The sequence below is a fragment of the Mustelus asterias genome, chromosome 6, assembly GCF_964213995.1.
Source record: "Mustelus asterias chromosome 6, sMusAst1.hap1.1, whole genome shotgun sequence".
Taxonomy (NCBI): Eukaryota; Metazoa; Chordata; class Chondrichthyes; order Carcharhiniformes; family Triakidae; genus Mustelus; species Mustelus asterias.
The window spans coordinates 25,627,864-25,654,676 of record NC_135806.1 but is presented as its reverse complement, the minus strand read 5'-3'; the positions used below and the strand labels follow the sequence as shown (position 1 = coordinate 25,654,676).

Genomic DNA, 26,813 nt, shown 5'->3' with positions numbered 1-26,813 from the left:
CAGCCACCGCTGTGGCACGGTGGTTAGCACTGCTGCCTCACAGTGCCAGGGACCCGGGTTCGATTCCCGGCTTGGGTCACTGACTATGTGGAGTTTGCACGTTCTCCTGTGTCTGTGTGGGTTTCCTCTGGGTGCTCTGGTTTCCTTCCACAGTCCAAAGATGTGCAGGTTAGGTGAATTGGCCAGGCTAAGTTCCCCCTCAGTGTACCTGAACAGGCGCTGGAGCATGGCGACTAGGGGATTTTCACAGCAACTTCAGTACTGTTGAATGAAAGTCTACTTGTGACTAATAATAGTCAGACACAGGGACCTGTTCTACTATAAGCGGTTTCTCTTTGGTATCACATTCCAGCGGACCATGGACCAAATCTTCAGTGGATTGACAGGAGTCCAGTGTTACTTGAACGATATCTTGGTCACTGGTTCGACAGAGAAGGAGCAGTTGAAGAACCTGAAGAATACCTTAAAGAATTTGCAGGAACATGGCTTACAAGTCAAGAGAGAGCAATGTTGTTTCTTCAAGGACTCCGTTGAATATCTGGGTGATGTAATTAATGGCCATGAGTTACAGAAGGTGTCCAAGAAATGGAGGCCATCATGCAGGCTCCCAAGACCAGACAATGTGTCCCAACTGAGGTTGTTTTTTGGACTCATTAATTACTACGGCAAGTTCGGCCCAGATCTGGCGATGGTGTTGATGCACCGGTTGCTGGGGAAAGGACCGCCATGGAAGTGGACATGTGAGGAGGCTTACCTGGCAGTAAAAGAGGCTTTTAAGAGAGTGGGAGTGCTAGTCACTTCAGCCCAAAGTTACCTCTGCATGCGATGTATAATAACTGAAGGTGACTCAATGTAGCTCCAAAAACAAGAAGGTTTTTTTTATTAAACTACGATAACAATGTACACTCTAAGGCCAGAATGTTACCACCGGTCATGCCAGAGGGATTTTCCCATCCCGCTGCAGTGAATGGAGATTTGGCTGGGCGCCAAATTTTCCGACCCCGCTGCAGCAGGAACGTGGCATGAACGGTCAGTAAGATCGTGCCCTAAGGGTCTGACCGAAACAATTGCACAATTTCGCCTCCAACTGAACTCTTCCCAGCCAGCAGGACTCATGCCATCGCTCCCGATTGGCCCGGCTTCCCGTGCTTCCATAGGGTCCAGCCCAATTCACATGGCCCACAAAGGATTGTCCCTTAAAGGGACACCACTGCCACAGTATGCATGTTCACATATAACTACCTATGTATGGTCACCAGAAGTTGCTGTCAGTTTAACAGGAGTAATAATGTCAAACGCGACCATCTTAACTGTAAAATCTGAACCAATGTCTTCATGAAAAGTGGATGGCAAACCTTTTTTTTTCATTTATGCAGGGTGAAAAAATGGAAAAAAACTGCTTAAATACTTTTAAAATGAAGTTAAATGCAGGTGATGTGATGATGTGCTTCAGCAGGGCTGTTGTATTTGTAGCTTTGCCAAACACTTCTTCATGAAGACTTAAAAGAATTTTAGTAATTTTTATAAAATAATTGCCACAAGCGAAGATGCTTGGATTGTAAATAAACAGTGCCGAGCTTGTACAAGTCTTTTCTGTTGTTCAATAATAGTAGTTTCCTGCCTTGTAGTTTAGTGAGCCTAAGCAGTGCAGAGAACATTGCTCAGATTTATGAAGTAAACCAATGGTTTGGCTCATTTCCATGAAGCTCTCGAAATGCTGGGCAGAACTGACGTCAAGAATGTAATTACTATAGAGACAGGCTGTGCTTGTGGCAATCACTGTGTAATGTAAGACAATAGAAGTATCTTTTAGAGCTCTCCTGCTCATACTCCTATGGGTTTCACCAAAACTATTGGGTGAACTGAAAGCTGGAGTTCACTGGCATATTCTTGTGAGTATTTAGGAAGTTTTGTTTAAACTTCTGGATTAGGCTGTCTGTTCTACAATCATCTCAGTTGGAACTAATTGTTGATTCACACAGTTTGAACAGTGATTAGAATGAAATGTCAAACGACTTAAACTGAAAATTCTTATGTTCAATACTATGGAATGTTTGTTATGAAATGCCACCCAGTGGAGGGGGACGAAAATTCAGTGTTTTAGAAAACAGACGAAACACAATATGTAGCACGCCTACTTTCAATGCCTTTTTAGAAGTCTGCAATATGCATAAAATTGTACTTAATGTCACTTTTTAATGAGAACATTAGAGTATAAGTTAGAAGGTTTGTATGGGAAAGTAATTTGTGAATTATTCAGGAGATTTTGCAAATCTGTGGACAATAGAATGCATGTTAATGTCATATAAGAAGGTACTTCTATCAAATTAACTGCTAGTATCAGTAGAGACAGAGCTATAAACCTACATTTATATGAGCTTGCATAAATTTCCTGATGCTACTGCGATGTTGTTTGATCAGCATCCCACTCAAGATCTCTGATTTGGAGATGCAGATTGGCCATTTCCTTAACACAGAGCTCCTTCTCTTTCCTTCACAGCTGCTTTAACTCTCCGATCTGTTGATTTCTCTCCCAGGTGTTCTCACCATCACACAGTGCACTAAAGTATACTGTACACTGTAAGGTTGTTACCTTTCGCTGGCTTCTACACCTTTTTTGTCTACTTCTTTCTTGATAACGGCAGAAGCAATGTGAAAGCAAAAGTTGCTTTCTTTTGCCAAACATTTGGCCGGTAATGTTTTGGCCTTTACTGGAGATGCAATAAGCTTCTCTGTGTACTGTGTGGATATTTTTTACATGACCACTGTCCTGTGTCTTCCCTGCATTACCTTTCCTAGCATGAACTTTTAACCTTGCCAGACTTAAATTCCATTTTTGATACTCTTACTAATCAGATACCCAACATTTTAGTCTTTCCTGGTTCCCAATAACTGAATTTTAAAAGGGAATCCGATTAAAGTTAGTTTCACTTTAATTTGGTTGCCAGAATCTAATTTCTCTGTTCCAAATTGACCCCCTAAAATGCTTTAGTTTGAACAAGACTTGACGGGAAGACATGACGGGTCTCTTGAGAAAGCAAATAGTATCAAGGTTTATTTGAATGAAAAAGTTACATTTATGAAATATGCAACCACGTTTTACAACTTCAATTTGGGATCACTCCAAGTAGAGGCCTCAATCTTCCTTAGTTTCCTGAAGGGACAGTGATTTCCTGAAATCCTGCCTGAGAGAGCATTCAGTACCTCCCACATCTTGTCCAACTGAGGTTTGTTGTAATTAGCCAATTGGCCATTCTTTGTTATTTGGATTAATTTTGGGGTAGATGGTGGTTTAGTTGTAACGTCAATGTATTGGTAATCCAGAAGCCCAGAATAAAGCTCTGGTGACATGGGTTGAATTCCAGCCATAGCAACTGGTGGAATTTAAATTCAACGAATGAAAATGTTCAGGAATTGAAAACTCAATATGGTGAGTTAATACCAGCAATTGTTGTAAAATCCATTTGATTCACTGATGTCCTTCAGGAAGGAAATCTGCCATACTACATGGCCTGGCCTACATCTGACTTCAAGAAAAACTGCAGTGTGGTTCACTCTTAACGACCTTCTGAAATGGCCTAACAAGCTTCACTTCAAGAGCAATTAGGGATAGGCAAAAAATGCTGGCCTTGCCAGCGACACCAAGATCCCATGAAAGAAAAAAAGGTTGGATTTAGCCATTTACGTACATTGTTCTATAATCTTTGGTCTTAGTTTGACAAGTCTTTTAAAAAGCATTTAGACAGTTACAAGGGTAAGATGGGTGTAGAGGGATATGGGCCAAATGCAGGCAATTGGGACTAGCTTAGGGGTTTAACAAAAAAAAGGGCGGCATGGACAAGTTGGGCTAAGGGCCTGTTTCCATGCTGTAAACCTCTATGACTCTAAGTTTTCATTCATTCTCCTGTATCTGCTGTAGATTACCAAAACAAAATGCTCCATATGGTACCTGAATGTATTTGATTTGATTTATTATTGTCACATATATTAGCATATAGTTGATGCGCTATCAATAAGGCGAAAGACTACCGGTGTGCCAATACAAGTGTAGGCTTTTATTCACAACAGAATCAGGAGCAGATCCCAACAAATAACCGAACTGGACTGAACAAGGGGGAGGAGACAGCCACCTTTATACTAGGTGCCAAGGGGAGGAACCAAACTGGAAGGGGGTGTGTCCAGGTATGACAAACACACACAACGGTGGTCCATATAGGACAAAGGCACATCTGAGGTCCACCACAATAGTGAAAACTAATGTTTCTTGCGCGCTATACAGACAAAGCATACCATTCATAGAGAAGAAAATGAGAGAGTGCAGAATGTAGTGTTACAGTCATGGCTGGGGTGTAGAGAAAGATCAACTTAACGCAAGGAAGGTCCATTCAAAAGGCTGATGGCCGCAGGAAAGAAGCTGTTCTTGAGTCGGTTAGTACATGACCTCAGACTTTTGTATCTTTTTCCTGATGGAAGAAGGTGAAAGAGAGAATGTCTGGAATGTGTGGGGTCCTTAATTATGCTGGCCTCTTTGCCGAGGCAGCAGGAAGTGTAGACAGAGTTGATGGATGGGAGGCTGGTTTGCTGGATTGGGCTACATTCACAACCTTTTGTAGTTCCTTGCGGTCCTGGATAGAGGAGGAGTTATACCAAGCTGTGATACAACCAGAAAGAACGCTTCCTGTGGTGCATCTGTAAAAGTTGGTGAGAGTCGTAGCTGACATGCCAAATTTCCTTGGTCTTCTGAGAAAGTAGAAAAGTAGAGGCGTTGGTGGGCTTTCTTAACTATACTGTCGGCATGGGGGGACCACTATGTTCCCATGGACAATGGCAGCAAGTTTAGGCATATGGCTTAGCAAATCAATGCTTTTTTGCAAATATTAATATATTATCCAGTCTTAATAACTACTTGATTAATTATTTATCCATCACTTGTACATTAGGCTCACTTTTTATTTAATCATTTGTTTCTGGAAGAGATGCTTGTTCATGAGTTTAGGGAAAACACAGCTCTGTTATTTACAGATTAAAACTAGAAGAGGCTTGTACCTCGTGGTTACAATCAGCTCTGAGATGACTCACTAGAGTGATCCCCCACACTGCTTCCCGATTGTTTCCTCAGGTCATATAACCCTTACTTTGCAGATTGATTCTTAAAGGGACAATCACTACTTCCCTCTAATACCTTCTATACAAACATCAATACTCAATTAACACAGTCCCAAATAAGTACATGAATTTAGTTAATTGTAAATCAAATCTTTCAGGGGCTTTCCGAATCCTTGTGAAGTGGTGTGACTCCTCTGTCTGGGGTGCCTCCACATGTTTGCTATCAGCTGAAACCACAATGACAGGTACCTCCAAGTACATGCAGTTTAGTTCTATTTGTTTCCATGGGGACATCAGTTGTGCCTGTCACAGGACAACCAGGTACTTCAATGTTAAAACAATTGGCAACATTTCCCAATGGCAAAACTGACTGCTGAGGCATCTCTCTCTTTCTCAAATAGTCTATGTGTTTTGGACGATCCTTCCTTCTACCTCCACCTGATAAGACACGAGTCCAGGTTTTCAGACAACAATTCTAGGGACCAATCTCGCCCACGACCAAAACTCCTCACGTACATGGCATCATCCAACATAAACATTGGGAAATGTAGTCAGTGGACTGGTCAGTATTTAAAAACTCTGCGACTAGCCTGAACGAGTGCACCACGACAGTAACTGACTTTATTAGTAAATATGTAGAAGACTATGTGCCAAAGAAGCAAATCCGTGTGTTCCCCAACCGGAAACCATGGATGAACAGGGATATCCACTGCTTGCTGAAGTCCAGGTCTGAGGCATTCACGTCAGGCGACACTGACCTATACAAGAAAGTCAGATACAGTCTAAGGAGATCCATAAAAGATGCCAAAAGACAATACCGTAACAAGCTAGAGTCCCAGGCTAGCCACACCGATCTCCGCCGACTATGGCAAGACATAACAGGCTACAAGATGAAGTTCAATGCATCCTATGCCCGTTTTGAGCAAAACGTCAGCGAGAGTATGCCCTCCACCCTGGAAGCCCTGGATGAACCTGTACCTGGGGTCATCATTGCAGATGTCAGAGCAGCTTTCTTGAATGTCAATCCACGGAAAGCAACTGACCCGGATGGGGTACCTGGACGTGCGCTCAGATCCAGCGCGGATCAGCAGGCCGGGGGTATTCAAAGACATCTTCAACCTCTCTTTACAACAATCTGAGGTCCCTATCTGCTTCAAGAAGACGACCATCATCCCGGTACCTAAGAAAAACCAAGCAGCGTGCCTTAATGTCTATGGCCGGTGGCTCTGACATCCATCATTATGAAGTGCTTCGAAAGGTTACTCATGGCTCCAGTCTCCCGGCCTACCTGGATCCACTACAGTTTGCCTACCACCGCAACAGGTCCACAGCAGATGCCATTTCCCTGGCCCTGCACTCAACCCTGGAACGCCTAAATAACAAGGACACCTATGTCATACTCCTATTTATCGACTACAGCTCAACCTTCAACACTATTATTTCCACGAAACTCCTCTCCAAACTCCGTGGCCTGGCCCTTGGTACCTCCCTCTGCGACTGGATCCTGAACTTCCTAACTCACAGACCACAATCAGTAAAGATAGGCAACAACACCTCCTCCACGATCATCCTCAACACCGGTGCCCCACAACGCTGTGTTCTCAGCCCCCTACTATACTCCTTATAAACCTATGACTGTGCAGCCAAATTCCTCTCCAATTCGATTTTAAAGTTTGCTGACAACACTACCATAGTGGGTTGGATCTTAAGCAATGATGAGACAGAGTACAGGAATGAGATAGAGAATCTGGTGAACTGGTGCAGCAACAATAATCTCCCTCAATGTCAACAAAATGAAGGAGATTGTCATCAACTTCAGGAAGCATAAAGGGGAACATGCCCTAGTCTACATCAACGGGGATGAAGTAGAAAGGATCGAGAGCTTCAAGTTTTTAGGTGTCCAGGTCACCAATAACCTGTCCTGGTCCCCCTATGCCGACACTCTAGTTAAGAAAGCCCACCAATGTCTCTACTTTCTCAGGAGACCAAGGAAATTTGGCACGTCAGCTACGACTCTCACCAACTTTTACAGATGCATCATAGAAAGCATTCTTTCTGGTTGTATCACAGCTTGGTATGGCTTCTGCTCTGCCCAAGACTGCAAGGAACTACAAAAGGTCGTGAATGTAGCCCAATCCATGATGCAAATCAGCCTTCCATCCATTGACTCTGTCTACACTTCCTGCTGCCTTGGCAAAGAGCCAGCATAACTAAGGAGCCCATGCACCCTGGACATTCTCTCTTCACCTTCTTCCTTCGGGAAAAAGATACAAAAGCCTGAAGTCACGTACCAACCGACTCAAGAACAGCTTCTTCCCTGCTGCTGTCAGACTTTTGAATGGATTTATCTTGCATTAAGTTGATCTTTCTCTACACCCTAGCTATGACTGTAACACTACATTCTGCACTCTCTCATTTCCTTCTCTATGAATGGTGTGTTTTGTTTGTATAGCGCGCAAGAAAAGATACTTTCCACTGTATGTTAATACATGTGACAATAATAAATCAAATCAAATAAATGAAGTGTTGACTGAAACTGTTGACTGACATGAATCATGACTAACCTTCTTACTGCTTTGGCTGGCCTTGACCCTCTCTGGCAAAGTTGGGCAGAATTGTTAGAGCATTTGAGATCCAGTTTTTGTAAAGGATTTTGGAAGCAGACCACCTTGAATCCCAAGAGTTGTTGTGGCCAGGGGTGGGGCCACTGGCCTAATGAAGTGAAATTGTAGGACAAGTTTTTGAAGAAACATATAGATCACTTATAGAGACGGGAGTCATCTCAAGAGCCAGTGATACTGCCTGATCCAATTGTGTCATCAAGTAGTGTTATTGTTTGTCCAAGGAATGAAGTGGCTGATCAGCCAGTAGCAGGCCAATGTGCTGCTCCCAGTGAAACATGAGGAAGTAGTGGAAAGTGATGTGCTGGCACCTGGAGAGAGTCTGAGTGAAGCGAGTCCAAACCAAACCTCCTCTACAGTTAAACCTCACCCAGTTGAGCAGCGTTGCTCCTAGAGAAAGAGGATGCACCATGATAGACTGAACTTCTGATAAACTGTGTTAAAAATATTCATTATTTCTAATGTTTTGAAATTTTACGTAAGTTATCCATGTACTATATAATAAGGGACTTAAAGGGGGAGGGATGTAATAACTAGCCCCTTTAAGGAGTATGCATCAGAAGGGGCATAAGACCTGTTGCCCAATGGGTAACGAGCACAGGGATCAAGGGGATCTCTTCTAAATCTCCTTGTCTTATATGTGGCTGAATTTGTTTTCTGCCTTGTGGCTACCTCTTCAGTTTTGGCGCCGCTGCTGACTGCAGGTTCCCACCCTAAACTGCTGAAAGCTGCCTTTTTGCACACTCTGTAACTCTTGTGCACCTTTTTCAGTGCTTTCCATTGCCTGTGCTATCTCTTTTTAAAAAAAGTTTATTTATTAGTCACAAATAAGGCTTGCATTAACACTGCAATGAAGTTACTGTGAAATTCCCCCAGTCGCCACACTCCGGCGCCTGTTTGGGTCAATGCACCTAACCAGCACGTCTTTCAGACTGTGGGAGGAAACCAGAGCACCTGAAGGAAACCCACGCAGACACCACACAGACAGTGACCCAAGCCGGAAATCGAACATGGGTCCCTGGTGCTGTGAGGCAGCAGTGCTGACCACTGTGTCACCATTGCACCCCATTGCTTATTTATAATTGATATCAATCTCTGCAAGTAATCTCCATTGAATTGCCTCATTAGTCACTCCCAGACTAATCTGTCCCATAATATTTCATTCAAGGTAACTTCAAAATTGCAACACTCTGATATCTGTTTCAATGTAGTGATATAAGTCATAATTGTTTTGCCAGTGGCTCTTCTTGAATTCAACTTGAATCTCTGGAGTATGACAGATGGTTTAGGCTAGAAATATGACTTCACCAATTCCACAAGCGCAGTGAATGGTTTGGAGTTGGTCATGTTTGAGACTGTGAATCATGTTTTAAGTTTGGGTTCCACACCCAGTCAGGAGAACTGCCTTGTGCTTCACCTCCTCTTCTATTTCATTCACTTGGAAGTAATATCCAAGGCATTCTGCATATTGCGTCCAGTCAAATGAATCTATCCATCCAAAGGGCGGCGGTGGGAAGGGGGGGGGGGGGGGGGGTGGAATTTGGCAAGTACTTTTTTCTTTTCTCAACTTCATTCAACTTCAATGTAACCTGGATAAAAGGATTGTTTTTATCTTTGTTGCCAAATGCAAAGATGCTCATTCACCAGTTTAAAGAAAACACAAGTTGTTTATTAACAGGTTAGAATTATACACAGCCTTCCAGCCTCGTGGCTGCAATCAGCTCCCGAGATGACTGAGTCCAAAAGCCCACACTTACCAGGATGATCCCCCACTCTGCTCCCTGATTGTTTTCCCTGGTCATGTGACCCTTATTCTCAATTTATAGATGAGTGATTAAGTACAGAATACAAACTGGCGTCGAAAGCCCAGTATTTGCATAAATTGGTGTTTTGACCTTGTTGACTTACTACAGTGAATATAATGTAAAAAAATCTCCAAAATTGGTTGAGCCAGGCTAGAATCTACTGAATAATTCTGCATAGCAATCATGTGGGCATGATTTTCCTGGCCCGCTGCACTGGTTGAGTAGTGTACTCGGCCGGGAAATTTAAGTGGGAGGCCAAAAACAGGAACCGCGACCGGCATCCAGCTGTTCGGGAATCTCCCGGGCCATTATTTATGACGTGATTCATAACCCTATTTAAATCTGTTTAGCGAGCCCGGGATGGTATTGTCTGGGCTCACTTAGGTTTCCGACCTTGCTGCTGGAGGGCTACACCAGCATGAATCATGTATTGTCCTTTGCAATTGGGAACTGATGTGATGGCCTTGCTGGTGGTACTGGAGGCTGTTAAGGCTCCCCCCGGGAGATTGGGGGCAAGGAGGGGTCAGTACACCTCAGTACCACCCTGGCAGTGCCAGCCTGGCAAATTGGCACTGTCAACCTGGCATTCTGGCAGTGTCCACCGGGCATGAGGCAGTGCCAAGGGGGTGGAGCCTGAGGGGACAGGGCTTGAGTGGGGTGTGGCAGACCGGGGGCAGGGGGGCGGTGGAGGTAGAAGGGGAAGGAAGGGGAAGTCTGCATCGGGGGTTAGGGGCTGATGTGGGACCAGTGATCGGAGGCTGGGGCCGGCCATCGGAGGTTAGGTCTGGCCATCGGGAGGCTGGGTCAATCATTGGACGCTGGAACCAGCCAGCAGAGGTCGGTGCCAATGATTGGAGGCCGGGGGAGGAGGAGGGGGGTGGGGGGGCGTCGGGGAGTGGGGGAGTAAGGGCAGGTGGATGTCAAAAAGGAAATTGGATAAACATTTGTGAAAGAAAACTTGCAGGGCTACGCTGCAGGGTGAGGGCAGGAGAGGAGGTAGGACTGACTGAACTGCTCCATGTGGGACTGGCATGGATCTGATGGACCAAATGGACTCCTTCTGTGTCATAAATGACTGCTTACAACAGCTATTCACATATCACGTGGGAGAGATGTTTCTTTCATTTCACTTATGTTGATGGCAACAAAATCTCAAATGAAATTTTAAAAATTAGACTTTAAGGTCATATGTTCAGAGTGAACAGGCTATGGCCTATAGCCTGAGACCAGCAGGAGGAAAAACAATGCCTCGGCTTTCAAAACAAATGACAAAAAATTATTTTCTTTATTTTTTTAGGGCTGCAGAAACGTGAACTACTCTGATTCCCCTCAGCTGTTGATGCTTCTGAGTTTAGTTTTTGGGGGTTGACTCTACAAGATTCACCTGAAACCTTGGATTATACCTCTCTTGCCCAGAGCAAGCTTTGTCACACTGTGCCCTGCTTTGATGGGAAGCAAATTGAACAGCAGTTTGTGAAGAGCTGAGAAGTGTGAATGTTTTGCTATTTAAGACTGGCTGAGCTAAAATGAAACATTACTGGGAACATTCTGCATTCCTCCTGCATCTGTGCCTTTGGAGATACATTGCACCTTCCTTTGTCCAAGTGAATAATGGCATAAGAGTTTCCAAGGGACAATCTGTGTTTCTCTCTGATGGGGACTTACAGTTCAACATCCCAAAGGAGAAGGACAGCTGCAAAGTGGAAGTAATCATGAATGAGCCAATCACACAAAGAGCTGGGAAGCTTACTCCCCAGGTGAGATATATCAACAACTGAACATTTCTTTCTATCGATACATCATTACAGTCCTGTGTAAGATGGGGGATTTTGTTAGTCAAAGGATGTAGCTCACAGAAAACACACCAGTGGTCTGCTAAATTTCAATTCTCTATCAATTTCTGAATGATTCGTATGAGCTCATTTGGTCCAAAGTAAAACTTTTGATTTGCTTTTAACTTGAGAATTCAACAGCACACTTTACTACAAAATTGTTGCAAAGGTTGAGTAGCAAAATTCACAAACATTTATGCATGTATTTTCTACAAGTGTAATCTTGCATGCTCACTGACTTTGTTAGGAACACAAAAGGCATTTATTAATGAGGAAAAACTGTACAGAGTTGGCAGTCCCTCTGGTTGCTACAGTTCCTACGTGTCTTCAGACAAGAGAGAATTCCACTCCCTGGGGTGATTATGCATTCTCAGTCCCAATTGGTCCCTCAAGCCAGGTCCCTCTTCTGTTGTGTTACCCTTAAAGGGGCAATCACCACAACAAGGTTTCTCATAAATCTCATTGCGAGATTGGCTGAATCTTTGGTACAACAGTGAAAATGGACATTTCCATCAAACGTACTATTTGAGTTCGTGGAACTTTCATCTCTTCTATGCATGTATTGTATTCCTGTCTGTGCTACTTTTTAGGCACATAAATAAGGTGTTTAAAGGAATACAGTCCAAGTGCATTGTGAATTATCATCTTTCAATACGTTTTATGAATTCATGCCATTCTGGCAAAATTGCAAAATGATTGCACCTTTCCAGATTTCATGGAACTCTGGCTGTAGTGACAAGGACACAATACTCTCTTGATTAGATATTCTTGTTTAATGGTTTCAACTAATTGTATCTATACTAACCTAGTATATTAGGCAATTTTTTTTTCATTTCTCTTCTAGTCTTTCTGGATGACATTGCTCATTTAGCTCCAATTTGTGCCAAATGATGCGCAGTTTTATGTTCCATCTTTTAGGAACCAGACCAAAGCTAATTTTATTTTACACAGGACCCTTACAGATGGTAGAGATTTTAATATCTTACAAAGTTATAGACGCATTTCCACTACTGGAGGTCAATGCTGGTTCCCACAGAGCAACCAGTCAACCCCACTCCTCCACACGATCCCTATAACCCTGCAAATTGTTACAATCACTTTAGCGACCAAAACCTTTTAAAGAGAGATTTGAATTCCCAGTGACCAACTCAAAGGAATTGCACAATAAGATTTCAAATTTAAAACATTTATGTTAACATATGAAATAAAATCAGCATTGATCAAACATTGCTTAGTCAGCAACTAATACTCTGTAAACTCGAGAAAAGACATTTCAATTAGCAGTTTAACACACTCGCCGCATTTATAATCTACAATGTGCACTCAAGCAAATTACACCCCCTACATTAACCAGTCCAAAATTCTTCTCAGCCTCTCCACGTTTTGCTGAGTTGTAATAAGCAGTGGCCGTTGAAGGTCCATTCCCTCAGTGTAGTTTGACAAAGAAAAGGAGATATGTGGAAGGAGGGCTATGCCAACATGGGGGTGGGGGAAGGGCAAACACGGGAGTGGCAATATGGAAGGAGGGCTGTGAAGGGTGGGGAGGATGAGGACTCATAATGGCAGGCAGAGAGACAAGGAGCTGGATGAAAAAGACAAACAATGGAAGGCTGATGGGATGACCAAAGGGAGGGAAGCTAGATCCTGACAAGGCTGCAAGAAACACTGACAAACACAGGGGACTAAGGGTATTACTGGAACGGTATGCATGCACTCAGCAGATGATGAGGTGGGTGCCTGTTAGTGTGACACATTACGATTGGTTTGCACAAACACTAAACAGTTTGGGGCTGCAGTGCTTTGTCAAGGTTACTGTTGTCCATAGTCCTCTTTGCAAAGGGGAACTATTCAAGACTTCTATTTAAGTTCAGGGGCAGGTAGACAGTATTCATAGTGTGTAGACATTCCTGCTGTGAAATGGAAAGGCGTTCTAGATGATCGGTTATGTGGACCTCAGTCAGAAGGCAGAGAAAGGAGACAGTGCAGAAGAGCAGTAGCCATGCAGCAGGAGCAATCATTGAATGCATGGTCTACCCTGAGCCACAGAAAGGGGCAAGGGTTGTCTGCTCCACAGGAAAAATGCACAGTCTGGTGTTCAGGGCTGTCCTACAGTCAATGTCCCTGGGTGTGGTGGGCTCTGTACTGGGTTGCAGGGGGAATGGTAATGGTCACAGGAGGCATCTGCATCCTGTGATGTGAAGCTGGCAAGGCTGGGTGGGGGGTTGGGGTGAGGACTGTTGTAAGTTATTGTGCATACAGCCTGAAGATGGGGTGGATACAGGTCCACATGGCATGGGCTCAGGAGAGAGTGTGTCAATGCCCACCACCACAACGACCATGTTAGTGGGGGAGGCTGGAGAACAACAGGTGGCATCTCTACTTGCACTCTGAGAGGGTCCAGGTAAACCAGAGGCATGCAGAGAGTGAGGGAGAGAACCCAAGCTCTGTCCTGTAATACAGGTACAGGACCGCCATCTTTACATACGAAATGGTAGCTTCCATGATCAAATATAAGCTCTGTTCTTGCAATGCAGGCTCACTTGTTGGTGCCACTACAATGGATAGGGTCAGGTCAATTACACAGGGCTCAGAACCCGTTGCCCAGGAAGCAAACGCAAGCCAGATTTCTAATTTAGCGCTTTGAAAGGGACCGACACAACTGAATAGCCTCACCTCAAAGTTTCAAAAGCTACATAGTGGAAGACAGGAATGCAGTCTTGGGAAGTGAAGGCTATAGTGAAGGGGGCAGAGCTGCATCAATTCTGTCATCCCATCAGTGAAGGGGAGTCATGGGTTATCAATTAAGGTCATTCATCATTGGCCGTAAAGATTCCATTCAGTGACCAGAAACAACCGAATGCTCCAGATATAACATCTGTGGAATGGAAAGTTGCTCACCTCCTATGTGTTTGCTAGAGTCTCAGGGGTAAGGTTGCATAAGGAACAATGCGATTTAAGTTGCCAAAGATTAGCTGCTGCACTCCTCCCATAGGGGATACTCTGAGCATGAGGAAGGTTGGATACCAGAATAAGAGGATTGCAAAGATCAAAACCAAAAAGCTTTTATCTGACCATTACATTCACATGCTCATGCATTGGTTTTCAGTAAGTGCAACTTATTCAGTGATAGAGCACCCGTGACCCTGAGGTGACAAACTTTTTAACTTTCCTCACTCTACTAATACTCCTTGGTGCAGCCTCAACATCTGCAACAGGAGTGGAGGCAGTCTGCTGACTGATGCCTGTGATGACATTGACAGATGTCCTCTAGAGACCTGAGACCTGGAGGGGCCTGGAATCATAAAGGTTTCCTGCTCCAGGGCAGAAGCATGTTTGGCAGTTTGCGCTGCTGGAGCTGGTGTGGGCACACACAGAGGGGATTGTGAGTGGCTTCATATCCTTGGAGTGTCCTGAGTAGAGGTCCCCTGGGTGTCTGGCTGATGCTTTTCCTCCCTGTGGGTGCTAGAGGGTCCCGACCTGACTCTTGCAGGCGATGGGACACCTGGATGTATGCCCAGCAGGATGTATGGCTCTGGAGTGCAGGAGCAAGCACAATTCTGACAGGACCTGTTCTCCATGGTTGTCGCCAACCTTCACATGGTGACAGACTCGATAGAATGCTGTCAGACTCCTCGAGACTCTCAGAGCTCTGCCTCCTCACCTCCACCAGTGAGCTGGCAATCACTTGCAGCAACTCATCATCTGACTGCTACTGAGTGGGTGCTGGTTTTCAGCAACTCCTGAGGGCCTGAGACCTGAGCTGTCTCTGCCTCTGACTGCTGCAGGGACCTGTCAGTGAGCTGTTCTCCAGAAAGGGACCCCAATTCTAACCTTGAGCTACGTCCCAATCAGATGTGTGTCTTTGTGCTGGTGGGGTGGGGGGGTGGGGGGGGGGGGGGCTGCAGGTGAGCACAGTGATGGTTCTCCCTGAGTCTCCTCCTCCTTCGACATGGCCTGGGCTTGTGGTGCCGTCTTCAGCAGTAGCTACCGAAAAATCCACATTTCAGATCTGGAACTGTGGCTGGAGTCACTGAGGACCAACTGCAAGGCTCAGACCTTCATGGATAGTGCGGACAGAGGTGATTGCACTGCAGGTAAAGAGTACATAGGCAGGAGGGAAAGGATGATAGCCAGACAAAGCAAAAGCACTATGCAGGTAGAGCAGGAGTCAACTGGGTCCATCTCCATCTCTAACAAATTTCCATTTGGATTCTGGGGGAGCTGGATATTCAGATGGATGCAGCAAGAGCTAAGACTCTGGTGGTTCAGATGCATGAGACAGAAAAAATAGTTGGAGAGCAATAGTGATAGAGAATTCTATCATAATGGGAACAGATAGAAGTTTCTACAGCTGCAGACGTGACAACATGATATTATGCTGTGTCCTTGGTGCAAGGGTCAAGGATGTCACTGAGCAGCTGCAGGACATTCTGAAGGGAAGGAGGAGGATGAACAACCACAGATTGTGGTCCATATCAGTACCAACCACATAGGTAAAAGAAGGGATGAGGTCCTGCAAGCAGAATGTAGGGAACTAGGAAATTAATTAAAAAGCAGGACCTCAAAGGTATTAATCTCAGGATTACCCCCAGTGCCACATGCTAGTGAGAGCAAGAAGAGGAGAATAGACCAGACAAATGCATGGCTGGAGAGATGGTATAGGTGGGAGGGACTAAGGTTCCTGAGGCATTGGGACTGATTCTTGGGAAGAAGGGACCTGCACAAGCTGGATGGGTTGCACACCAACAGGACCAGGACCAAGATCCTTGCGGGGGTATTTTCTAATAATGTGGGGAAGGGTTTAAACTAGAGTGACAGGAACCTAAGTGAGGAGACACACGAGATGAAAACAAAGAAATGAAAGATTTAACGTCGAAAGGTGGAGGAAACAAGGGCTCGCAGCAAGTAGAGCCATAGAACAAAATATGTGTAAAAGTATTAAAAAGCACTGTATTTAAATGCATGGAGCATTCACAATAAGGTAGGTGAATTAACAGCGCATGTGTTTGTAAATGGGCACGATGTGATTGCGATTACAGAGACACGGCTGCGGGGTGACCAAGACTGGGAATTAAATATCCAAGGCGATTCAATATTTAAGTAAGTGAAAAGGAAAATAAGTTGGATGGCATTGTCATTGAAGGATGAAATCAATGCAATAGTGAGAAAAGATGTTGGCTCAGAAATCTAGATGTAGAATCAGTCTGGGTAGAGCTCAGCAGCAACCTGGGTGGAAAACATTACTGGAAGTTGCATATTGACCAGAAACAGGACTGGGAAGGTAGGGAATGGCACTAACAGGAAATTAGAGATGCCCATAACAATGGTGTTACTGTAACCATGGTAATTTTAATCTACATATTGAATGGGCAAACCATATTAGCAATAATACTGTGGTGGATGAATTCATAGTAGTGTGTACAGGATGGATTATTAGACCAGTGTATTGAAGAACCAACCAGGGAACAGGCTGTCCTAAATTTGGTTTTGTGCAATAAAAAGGGGTTAATTAATAACCTTGTAATAAAATGCTACAGTCAGGAATAAAGGGTATGATAACAGAGCATTTAGAAGATATCAACAGGATTAGACAAAGTCAATGGACTTGTGAAAAGGAAATCATGTTTGACAAATCGACTAGATTTTTTTGGGGACATAACAAATCTAAGTGCACAACATCCACTGGTTTTCCCAGAATAACTTGGGGAGAACCAGTGGATGTGGTGCACTTAGATTTTCAGAAAGCTTTTGATAAAATCCCACATAAGAGGTTGATGTGCAAAATCATAACACATAGAATTGGGTGTAATGTGGCATGGATTGTGAATTGGTTAGCAGTCAGGAAACAGAGTAGGAGTAAATGGGTCTTTCTCAGAGTGGCAGTGACTAGTGGAGTACCATAGTGATCAGTGCTTGGGTCCCTGCTATTCACAATATTTATCAACGATTTGGATGAGGGAATCTAAAATAATATTTCCAAGTTTACTGACAACACAAAACTAGGTGGAATTGTGAGTGGTGTGGAGAAAATAATAAGGCTTCAAAGTAATTCAGACAAGTTGAGTAAATGGGAAAATACATGGCAGATGAATGTGGTTATCCACTTCAGAGGGAAAAACAACTTGGCTCCATGCTGGAGCTGCCAGATTTCTTGCCATCTTAAAACAAGTGAGCTGTCTGCGAATGCTGGATCAGCACTCCTACCTTGATCACTCCTACTGGAGTGGATCCTGCTGGATCAGCACTCCTACCTTGTCTGCGAATGCTGGATCAGCACTCCACCCCTTGAGATCTTTGCATTTTTCAAATTCGAGCCACTTGTACATCCCCGATTTTCATTGCTCCACCACTGGTGGTTTTGCTTTCACCTGCCAGTGCCCTAACCACTGGAATTCCCATCCTCAATCTCTTGAATCACACTGCTCCTTAAGATACTCCTTAAAACTTGGTTCTATGACCAAGTGTTTTACCACCTGTCCAAATATCTCTTTATGTCAGCATCTTCTGTGAAGCTCCTTGGGACATTTTTACTACGTTAAATAAATATATATATTTAAATTCAAGTTGCTGCTGTTGTCATAAGGAAGAGTGGGAGAAATGGAGTCTGTAACAGGTTTTGAAGGGAAAGTGGATAAATATTTGAAAGAAAATATTGAAAATAAAGAGAAAGGGCACAGGAACTGGATTGCGATCGTTCTTTCAGAGTCACAACATGCATTCTATCAGCTGAGTGACCTTCTGCAATTTCTAAGCATTAATTAATATATATGCTTTTAATATAGTGTTTAAAGATTGCACTGATGTGCAAGGGGCAGTATGGTATCACAGTGGTCAGCACTGCTGTTTCACAGTTCCAAGGCCCAATTCCAGCCTAGGGTGACTGTGTGGAGTTTGCACGTTCTCCCCGCGTCTGCGTGGGTTTCCTACAGGTACTCTGGTTTCCCCCAAAGTCCAAGGATGTGCAGCTTTGATGGATTGGCCATGGGAAGTATGTAGGATTATGGGGAGAGAACCTAGGTAAGATACTCTGTCAGAGAGTTGGTGTAGACCCAATGGGCGAATGGCCCCTTCTGCACTGTAGGGATTCTATGAAATGTTGTGTTAGGTAATACAGCCAAATCATTGGGAACCTATTGGTTTTCTTTCATTTTTTTAAGTGTATGCTTTAATCATTCTTTACATTGATGCAAAGATCATTAATAACTGTTTGGTGTATGAATAAATGAGTCATTGTACATTTCATCAGAGGTTGGACACTTTGAAGCGCAGGAATTTCTTTTAATAAACTGAGCTTTATGAAGTAATTTTAGATCCATTCATGTTTACTATGTGCAAAATCTTTCAGGTATTTGATTGCCATTTCCTAACCAATGAAGTGAAATATACTCACAATGGCTGCCCAATTCTGGACGAGGACCAAGTCATGCTGAGACTTTACAGGCAAGTGTGAAATGGGAATGGAAGAAGAGATTTTCTTATTCATAAAGAAAACTAAGTGAAGACTTATCAGCATTATGTGGAGTTGCCAGCATTGGACTGGGGTAGGCACAGTAAGTAGTCTCACAACACCAGGTTAAAGTCCAACAAGTTTATTTGGTAGCACGAGCTTTTGGAGTGCTTCTCCTTCATCAGGTGAGTGCAGAATTTATTTCACAAACAGGATACAAATAGACACAAACTCAATTACAAGGTAATAGTTGGAATGCGAGCCTGAACAGGTAATCAAGTCTTTACAGGTGCAGCCAATGCGAGAGGAGAGAGGGTTAAGCACAGGTTAAAGAGGTGTGAATTGTCTCAAGCGTTATCAGAATTAGAAATAGCATTAATCGGAATGTCTAGGATTTTGTTTTATAAAATGAAATGTAATCTAGGTTCAAATGTAAACACTTTGGAAAAAGTCTGATTAAATGCCAGATAACAATGTTAGGAAATAGAGATAGTTTTAAGTAATTAAGATATAGCTTTATGTCAGCTTAATTTTGCATTTCTCTATTTGCATGCTAAGAAAAGGTTAAAATTCAAAAAAGGAAGGTGCCCCCAAGTCTGGAGGTTAGTGTAGGTGCCTGCATTGTAATGAGGATTTTACAACATTAAAACAAATACATAGTTTTTAAAAAAGTTAGGCCGTTGCTTCGTAACCAGGGGCCCAAGCAGTAAAGCAAAAGGAGTTAGTTCAGTTGAATGAACACCCCGGGAGGAACCAGCTATCATAGAAACTGCTAGAAGGGGCAATACAATGCAAAGGGATAGAGTGACAGTCCCAAGCTAAAGAACAGAAAGCCCTAGAAACCAGGAAATGGGACAGAACAGAGTTCCAGTAAGACAATGAACTCAGTGGAACAAATAAGGAACCTGAAAGGAAGATTCTGTTCAGTGAAGTCAAGAGCAGCAGTTTCAAGATAAAAACAGGACTGCAAGGTGCAGGCCTGGGGATGTCACCCTATGAGAAGGTTGGTGACACCTTGATAGTCTGTGAAGCTGTGATGTTCTGCTGGCGTGGCTAGGTATCTGAGAGATTGCATGGAAGCTTGAATACACATAGCAATCCAGGGAAGAGGAATACCAGAAGGAGAGGTTAAAACACTGGAAGTGGATCCTTGGTGAACACATCTGAATGAAAGCATCATTTGGCAGAAGATTCCAAGGCATGTTCTTTGAGTATGGAGATTGAAACCCTTGTGTGGAAGTCAGAATTCCAGTGAAACTAATTTGCTCATAGTGTGACCGGTGTCTTGAGGGGAATTAATGAAAGGCAATGACCTTGTTCTTGGGTTGGCAATCCAGAGACCCAGGGTAATGCTGTGGTTCAACTCCCACCATAGTAGGTAGTGGAATTTGAATTCAATAAAATTCTGGAATTTTTAATAATGGTCATCTAATGATGACCATGAAACCTCTGTCAACTGTTGTAAACACTGATCTGGTTCACTAGGGAAGAAAATCTGTCATCCTTACCTGGTCTAGCCTTCACGTGGGTGAACCACAGCAACGTGGTTGACTCTCAACTGCCCTCTGAAATCGACTAGCAAGCCACTCAGTTGTATCCAACTGCTACAAAGACAATAAAAAACAATGAAACCACAAGGCATTGACCTAGGCACAGGAAATTAAGACCTCAAACGCAGCCCAATCCCTCCAAAGACCTCCTTACTAACATATGGCGGCTTGTGCCAAAACGGGGAGATCTGTCTCATACTAGTTAAGGACAACTTGTCCCAACTAATCTGTCCAACTGTCAGGAAAGACTCAGCAGATGTGGCAGCAGAACAGTAGTATACATTCGGGGGAGTGGGGGCAGTTTCTCTGGGAGACCTCAACTTCTCATGGCACCAGGTCAAACATGGTCAAGGAAATATGCTCCTGACTACCATGTACCGTCGTCTCAGCTGATGAATCAGTACTCCTCCATGTTGAATACTACTTGGCGGAAGCACTGAGAGTCACAAGGGCACAGAGTGTACTCTGGGTGGAGGACTTCAATCTTTATCACTAAGAGTGGTTCAGTAGCACCACCATAGAGTGAGCTGCTCAGGTCCTAAAGGAATAACCGCTAGACTGGGACTGCGGCAGCTAGTGAGGGAACCAAAATGAAAGAAAAACATATCTGCCTGCCACAAATGTATCTGTCCATCGCAGCATCAGTAGGATTCTTTGTGGAGTCCAAGTCCCGTCTTCACATTGAGGACACTCTCCATCGTGTTGGATGACACTACCACTGTGCTAAATGGTATAGACTTCAAACAGATCTAGGAACTCAAGACTGGGCATTCATGAGACACTATGAGCCATGAGGAACAGAAGAATTGTATTCAACCACAATTTGTAACCTCAAGCCCCGGTATATCATTACCACCAAGGCAGAGAATCAATGCTGGTTGAAGACTGCAGGAGAGCATGCCAGGAGCAACATTAGGCATACCTAAAAGTGGGAGGTCAACCTGGTGAAGCTACAACACAGGAGCACTTGTGTGCCAAACAGCATAAGCCGCAAGTAATGGACTTGAGAGCTGGGATGAGAAACCTCACTTGGAAATCAGAATTCCAGTGAGACCAGTTGGTTCATAGTGTGACAAACATTTGGGGACAGGGGTTCGTGGTGGAACTGAGGCGAGTCAATGACTTAGTGGTATTGTCACTGGACTGGTAATAATTCCACAACCAATGGATCTCTGCAGACCTACCACATCCAGTGAAGAATGGTGGTAGACGAATACACATCACTGGAGGAGGAGGCTCCACAAATATTCCCATCCTCAATGATAGAAAATCCTGGATGAATTCAGCAGGTCTGACAGCACCAATGCAGAGAAATAGAGTTAACATTTCAGATCTAAATGATCCAAAGACAAAGAACAGTACAGCACAGGAAACAGGCCCTTCGGCCCTCCAAGCCTGTGCCGCTCCTTGGTCCAACTAGACCAATCGTTTGTATCCCTCCATTCCCAGGCTGCTCATGTGACTATCCAGGTAAGTCTTAAACGATGTCAGCGTGCCTGCCTCCACCACCCTACTTGGCAGCGCATTCCAGGCCCCCACCACCCTCTGTGTAAAAAACGTCCCTCTGATATCTGAGTTATACTTCGCCCCTCTCACCTTGAGCCCGTGACCCCTCGTGATCGTCACCTCCGACCTGGGAAAAAGCTTCCCACTGTTCACCCTATCTATACCCTTCATAATCTTGTACACCTCTATTAGATCTCCCCTCATTCTCCGTCTTTCCAGGGAGAACAACCCCAGTTTACCCAATCTCTCCTCATAGCTAATTTCATTTCAATAGCTCATTTCCTTCTGTAGATTGAGGCATCATCAACAGTGCTATTAAGCTGCACCTGCTTCACAATAACCTCTTCGCTGTTACTCAGTTTGTGTTCCACCAGCACCATTCATCTCCTGACCTTCTGTAGAAGGGTCAATTAGATCTGAAACATTAACTCTGTTTCCCTCTTCACAGATGCTGCCAGGCCTGCTGGGTTTATCAAGCATGTCCTGTTATAATTTCAGATTTCCAGCATCCACTGTATTTTGCTTTTATCAATAGTGGAGGAACCCTGCACATCAATGTAAAAGATAAGGCTGAAGCGTTTATAACAATCTTCAGCCAGAAGCACCCAGTGGATGGTTCACTTCAGCCTCTTCTGGAGGTCCCCATCATGTGATATCAGGAAATGGCTGAAGGCACTGATTACTGCAAAGGCGATGGCAATATTCATAAAAATCATAGAAACCCTACAGTGCAGAAGGAGGTCATTTGCCCATCGAGTCTTCACCTAGGCCCTATCCCCATAACCCCACATATTTACCCCGCTAATCCCTCTAACCTACGCATCTTGGGACACTAAGGGGCAATTTAGCATTGCCAATGCACCTAACCGGCACATCTTTGGACTGTGGAAAGAAACTGGAACACCCGGAGGAAACCCACGCAGACATGAGAATGTGCAAACTCCACACAGACAGTGACCCAAGCCGGGAATCGACCCAGGTCCCTGGAGCTGTGAGGCAGCAGTGCTAACCACTGTGCTACCGTGCTGTCCAGTTCCGGTAATAGCACTGAATACTTGTTTTTTAAAAATTCATTCATTGGACATGAGCGTCGCTGGCTGGCCAGCATTTATTGCCCATCCCTAGTTGGCCTTGAGAAGGTGCTGGTGAGCTGCCTTCTTGAATCACTGCAGTCCATGTTTTGTGGGTTGACCCACAATGCTGTTTGTGGTTCCAGGATTTTGACCCAGATACTGCGAAGAAATGGCGATATATTTCCAAGTCAGGATGGTGAGTGGCTTGGAGGGGAACTTGCAGGTGGTCGTGTTGCCATTTATCTGCTGCCCTTGTCCTTCTAGATGGAAGTAGTCGTGGGTTTGGAAGGTGCTGTCTAAGGATCTTTAGCGAATTCCTGCAGTGCATCTCGTAGATAATATACACTGCTGCCACTGAGCGTCGGTGGTGGAGGAATTGAATGTTTGTCGATATGGTGCAAATCAAACAGGCTGCTTTGTCCTGGATGGTGTCAAGTTTCTAGAGTGTGGTTGGAGCTGCACCCATCCAGGCAAGTGGGGAGTATTCCATCATACTCCTGATTTGTACCTTGTAGATGGTGGATAGGCTTTGGGGAGTCAGGAGGTGAGTTACCCTCCGCAGTATTCCTAGCCTCTGACCTGCTCTTGTAGCCACTATGTTTAAGTGGTGAGTCCAGTTGAGTTTCTGGTCAATGGTAACTCCAAGGATGTTGACAGTGGGGGATTCAGTGATGATTACACCATTGAATGTCAAGGGGCGGTGGTTAGAGTGTCTCTTATTGGTGGTGGTCATTGCCTGGTATTTGTGTGGCGCGAATGTTATTTGCCACTTGTCAGCCCAAGCCTGGATATTGTCCAGATCTTGTTGCATTTGAACATGGACTGCTTCAGTATCTGAGGAATCGCGAATGGTGCTGAACATTGTGCAATCATTGGCGAACATCCCCACTTCTAACCTTATGACGGAGGGAAGGTCATTGATGAAGCAGCTGAAGATTGTTGGGCCTAGGACACTCCCCTGAGGGACCCCTGCAGAGATGTCCTGGAGCTGAGATGACTGAGCCTCCACAACCATCTTCCTGTGTATCAGGTATGACTCTAATCAGCGGAGAGTTTGCCCCCTGATACCCATTGATTCCAGTTTCGCTATGGCTCCTTGATGCCACACTCGGTCGAATGTTGCCTTGATGTCAAGGGTTGTCACTCTTACCCCACCTCCAGAATTCAGCTCTTTTGTCCATGTTTGAACCAAGGCTGTAATGAGGGCAGGAGCTGAGTGACCCTGATGAAACCCAAACTGGGCGTCGCTGAGCAGGTGCTGCTTGATAGCACTGTTGATGACCCCTTCCATCACTTTACTGATGATCGAGAGACTGATTGGGCGTTAATTGGCCGGGTTGAATTTGTCCTGCTTTTTGTGTACAGGACGTACCTGGGTAATTTTCCACATTGTTGGGTAGATGCCAGTGTTGTAACTGTACTGGAAGAGCTTGGCTAGGGAAGCGGCAAGTTCTGGAGCACAAGTCTTCAGTACTATTGCCGGAATGTTATCAGGACCCATTGCCTTTGCAGTATCCAGTGCCTCCAACCGTTTCTTGATATCACATGGAGTGAATTGAATTGGCTGGAGACTGGCATCTGAGATGCTGGGACCACTGGAGGAGGCCGAGATGGATCATCCACTCGGCACTTCTGGCTGAAGATTGCTGCGAATACTTCAGCCTTATCTTTTGCACTGGTGTGTCAGATTCCTCCATCATCGAGGATGGGGACATTTGTGGAACCTCCTTCTCCAGTGAGTTGTTTAATTGTCCACCACCATTCTCAACTGGATGTGGAAAGACTGCAAATCTTAGATCTGATCCGTTGGTTGTGGAATCGCTTAGCTCTGTCTATCACTTGCTGTTTTTGTCATTTGTCATGCAAGTAGTCCTGTTTGGTAGCTTCACCAGGTTGACACCTCATTTTTAAGTATGCCTGGTGCTGCTCCTGGCATGCCCTCCTACATTCTCCATTGAACCAAGGTTGATCCCCTGGCTTGATGATAATGATTGAGTGGGGGATATTCGGGTCATGAGGTTGCAGATTGTGCTGGAGTACAGTTCTGTTGCGCCTCATGGATGCCCAGTCTTGAGCTGCGAGATCTGTTCGAAGTCTCTCCCATTTAGCATGGTGATAGTGCCACACAACACGATGGAGGTTATTCTCAATGTGAAGGCGGGACCTCGTCTCCACAAGGACGATGCAGTAGTCACTCTTACTGATACTGTCATGGACAGATGCATCTGCAGCTGGCAGATTGGTAAGGATGAGGTCAAGTATGTTATTTCCTCTTGTTGGTTCCTTCACCACCTGCTGCAGACCCAACCTAGCAGTTATATCCTTTAAAACCCGACCAGCTCGATCAGTAGTGCTGCTATTGAGCCACTCTTGGTGGTGGACATTGAAATCGCCCATCCAGAGTACATTTTGCACCCTTGCCACCCTCAGTGCTTCCTTCAAGTGTTGTTCAACATGGAAGAATACTGATTCATCAGCCAAAGGAGGACGGTACGTGGTAACCGGAAGGAGGTTTCCTTGCCCATGTTTAACCTGAAGCCACGAGACGTCATGGGGTCCGGAGTCAATGTTAAGGACTTCCAGGGCAACTCCCTCCCGACTGTATACCAATGTGCCGCTACCTCTGCTGGGTCTGTCCTGCCGGTGGGACCGAACATATCCAGGGTGGTGTCTGGGGTGTTATCTGTAAGGTATGATTTCGTGAGAATGACTGACTATGTCAGGCTGTTGCTTGACTCATCTGTGAGACAGCTCTTCCAATTTTGGCACGAGCTCCCAGATGTTAGTAAGGAGGATTTTGCAGGGCCGACAGAGCTGTTTGTTTTGCCGTTGTCTTTTCCGGTGCCTAGGTCGATGCCAGGTGGTCCGTCTGGTTTCATTTCTTTGTTGAGACTTTGTCGCGATTGTTACAGCTGAGTGGCTTGCTAGGCCATTTCAGAGGGTATTTGAGAGTCAACCACATTGCTGTGGCTCTGGAGTCACATGTAGGCCAGACCAGGTAAGGATGGCAGATTTCCTTCCCTAAACCAGATGGGTTTTTCTGACAATCGACAATGGTTTCATGGTCATCAGTAGACTCTTAATTCCAGATGTTATTTATTGAATTTACTAGTGGTGTACCGCAAGGATCTGTTACTAGTGGTGTACTGCAAGGATCTGTTACTAGTGGTGTACCGCAAGGATCTGTTACTAGTGGTGTACCGCAAGGATCTGTTTTGGGGCCACTGCTGTTTGTCATTTTTATTAATGACTTGGATGAGGGCGTGGAAGGATGGATTAGTAAATTTGCGGATGACACTAAAGTCGGTGGAGTTGTAGACAGTGCGGAGGGAAGTGGCAGGTTACAGAGGGACATAGATAAGCTGCAGAGCTGGGCTGAGAGGTGGCAAATGGAGTTTAATGCGGAAAAGTGTGAGGTGATTCACTTTGGAAGGAGTAACAGGAATACAGAGTACTGGGCTAATGGTAAGATACTTGGTAGTGTGGATGAACAGAGGGATCTGGGTGCCCATGTGCATAGATCCCTGAAAGTTGGCACCCAGGTTGATAGGGTTGTTAAGAAGGCGTATGGTGTGTTAGCTTTTATTGGTAGAGGGATTGAGTTTCGGAGCCAGGAGGTCATGCTGCAACTGTACAAAACTCTGGTGCGGCTGCATTTGGAGTATTGCGTACAGTTCTGGTTGCCGTATTATAGGAAAGATGTGGAAATGTTGGAAAGGGTGCAGAGGAGATTTACCAGGATGTTGCCCGGTATGGTGGGAAAATCGTATGAGGAAAGGCTGAGGGGCTTGAGGTTGTTTTCGTTAGAGAGAAGAAGGTTAAGAGGTGACTTAATAGAGGCATACAAGATGATCAGAGGATTAGATAGGGTGG

At 44.7% G+C, this 26,813-nt stretch overlaps 1 protein-coding gene across 1 annotated transcript in view; it reads left to right on the top strand.

Annotated features, from left to right (window-relative positions):
• Positions 1-26,813, top strand: part of frem1a (Fras1 related extracellular matrix 1a) — a 270,213-nt gene that overhangs the window by 66,475 nt on the left and 176,925 nt on the right. Inside the window, exons 2-3 of the mRNA XM_078214133.1 lie at positions 10,830-11,289; positions 18,710-18,804. Coding sequence (XP_078070259.1) covers positions 11,059-11,289; positions 18,710-18,804 — 326 coding nt within the window. The 5' untranslated portion in view covers positions 10,830-11,058. The remainder of the gene's footprint in view (positions 1-10,829; positions 11,290-18,709; positions 18,805-26,813) is intronic.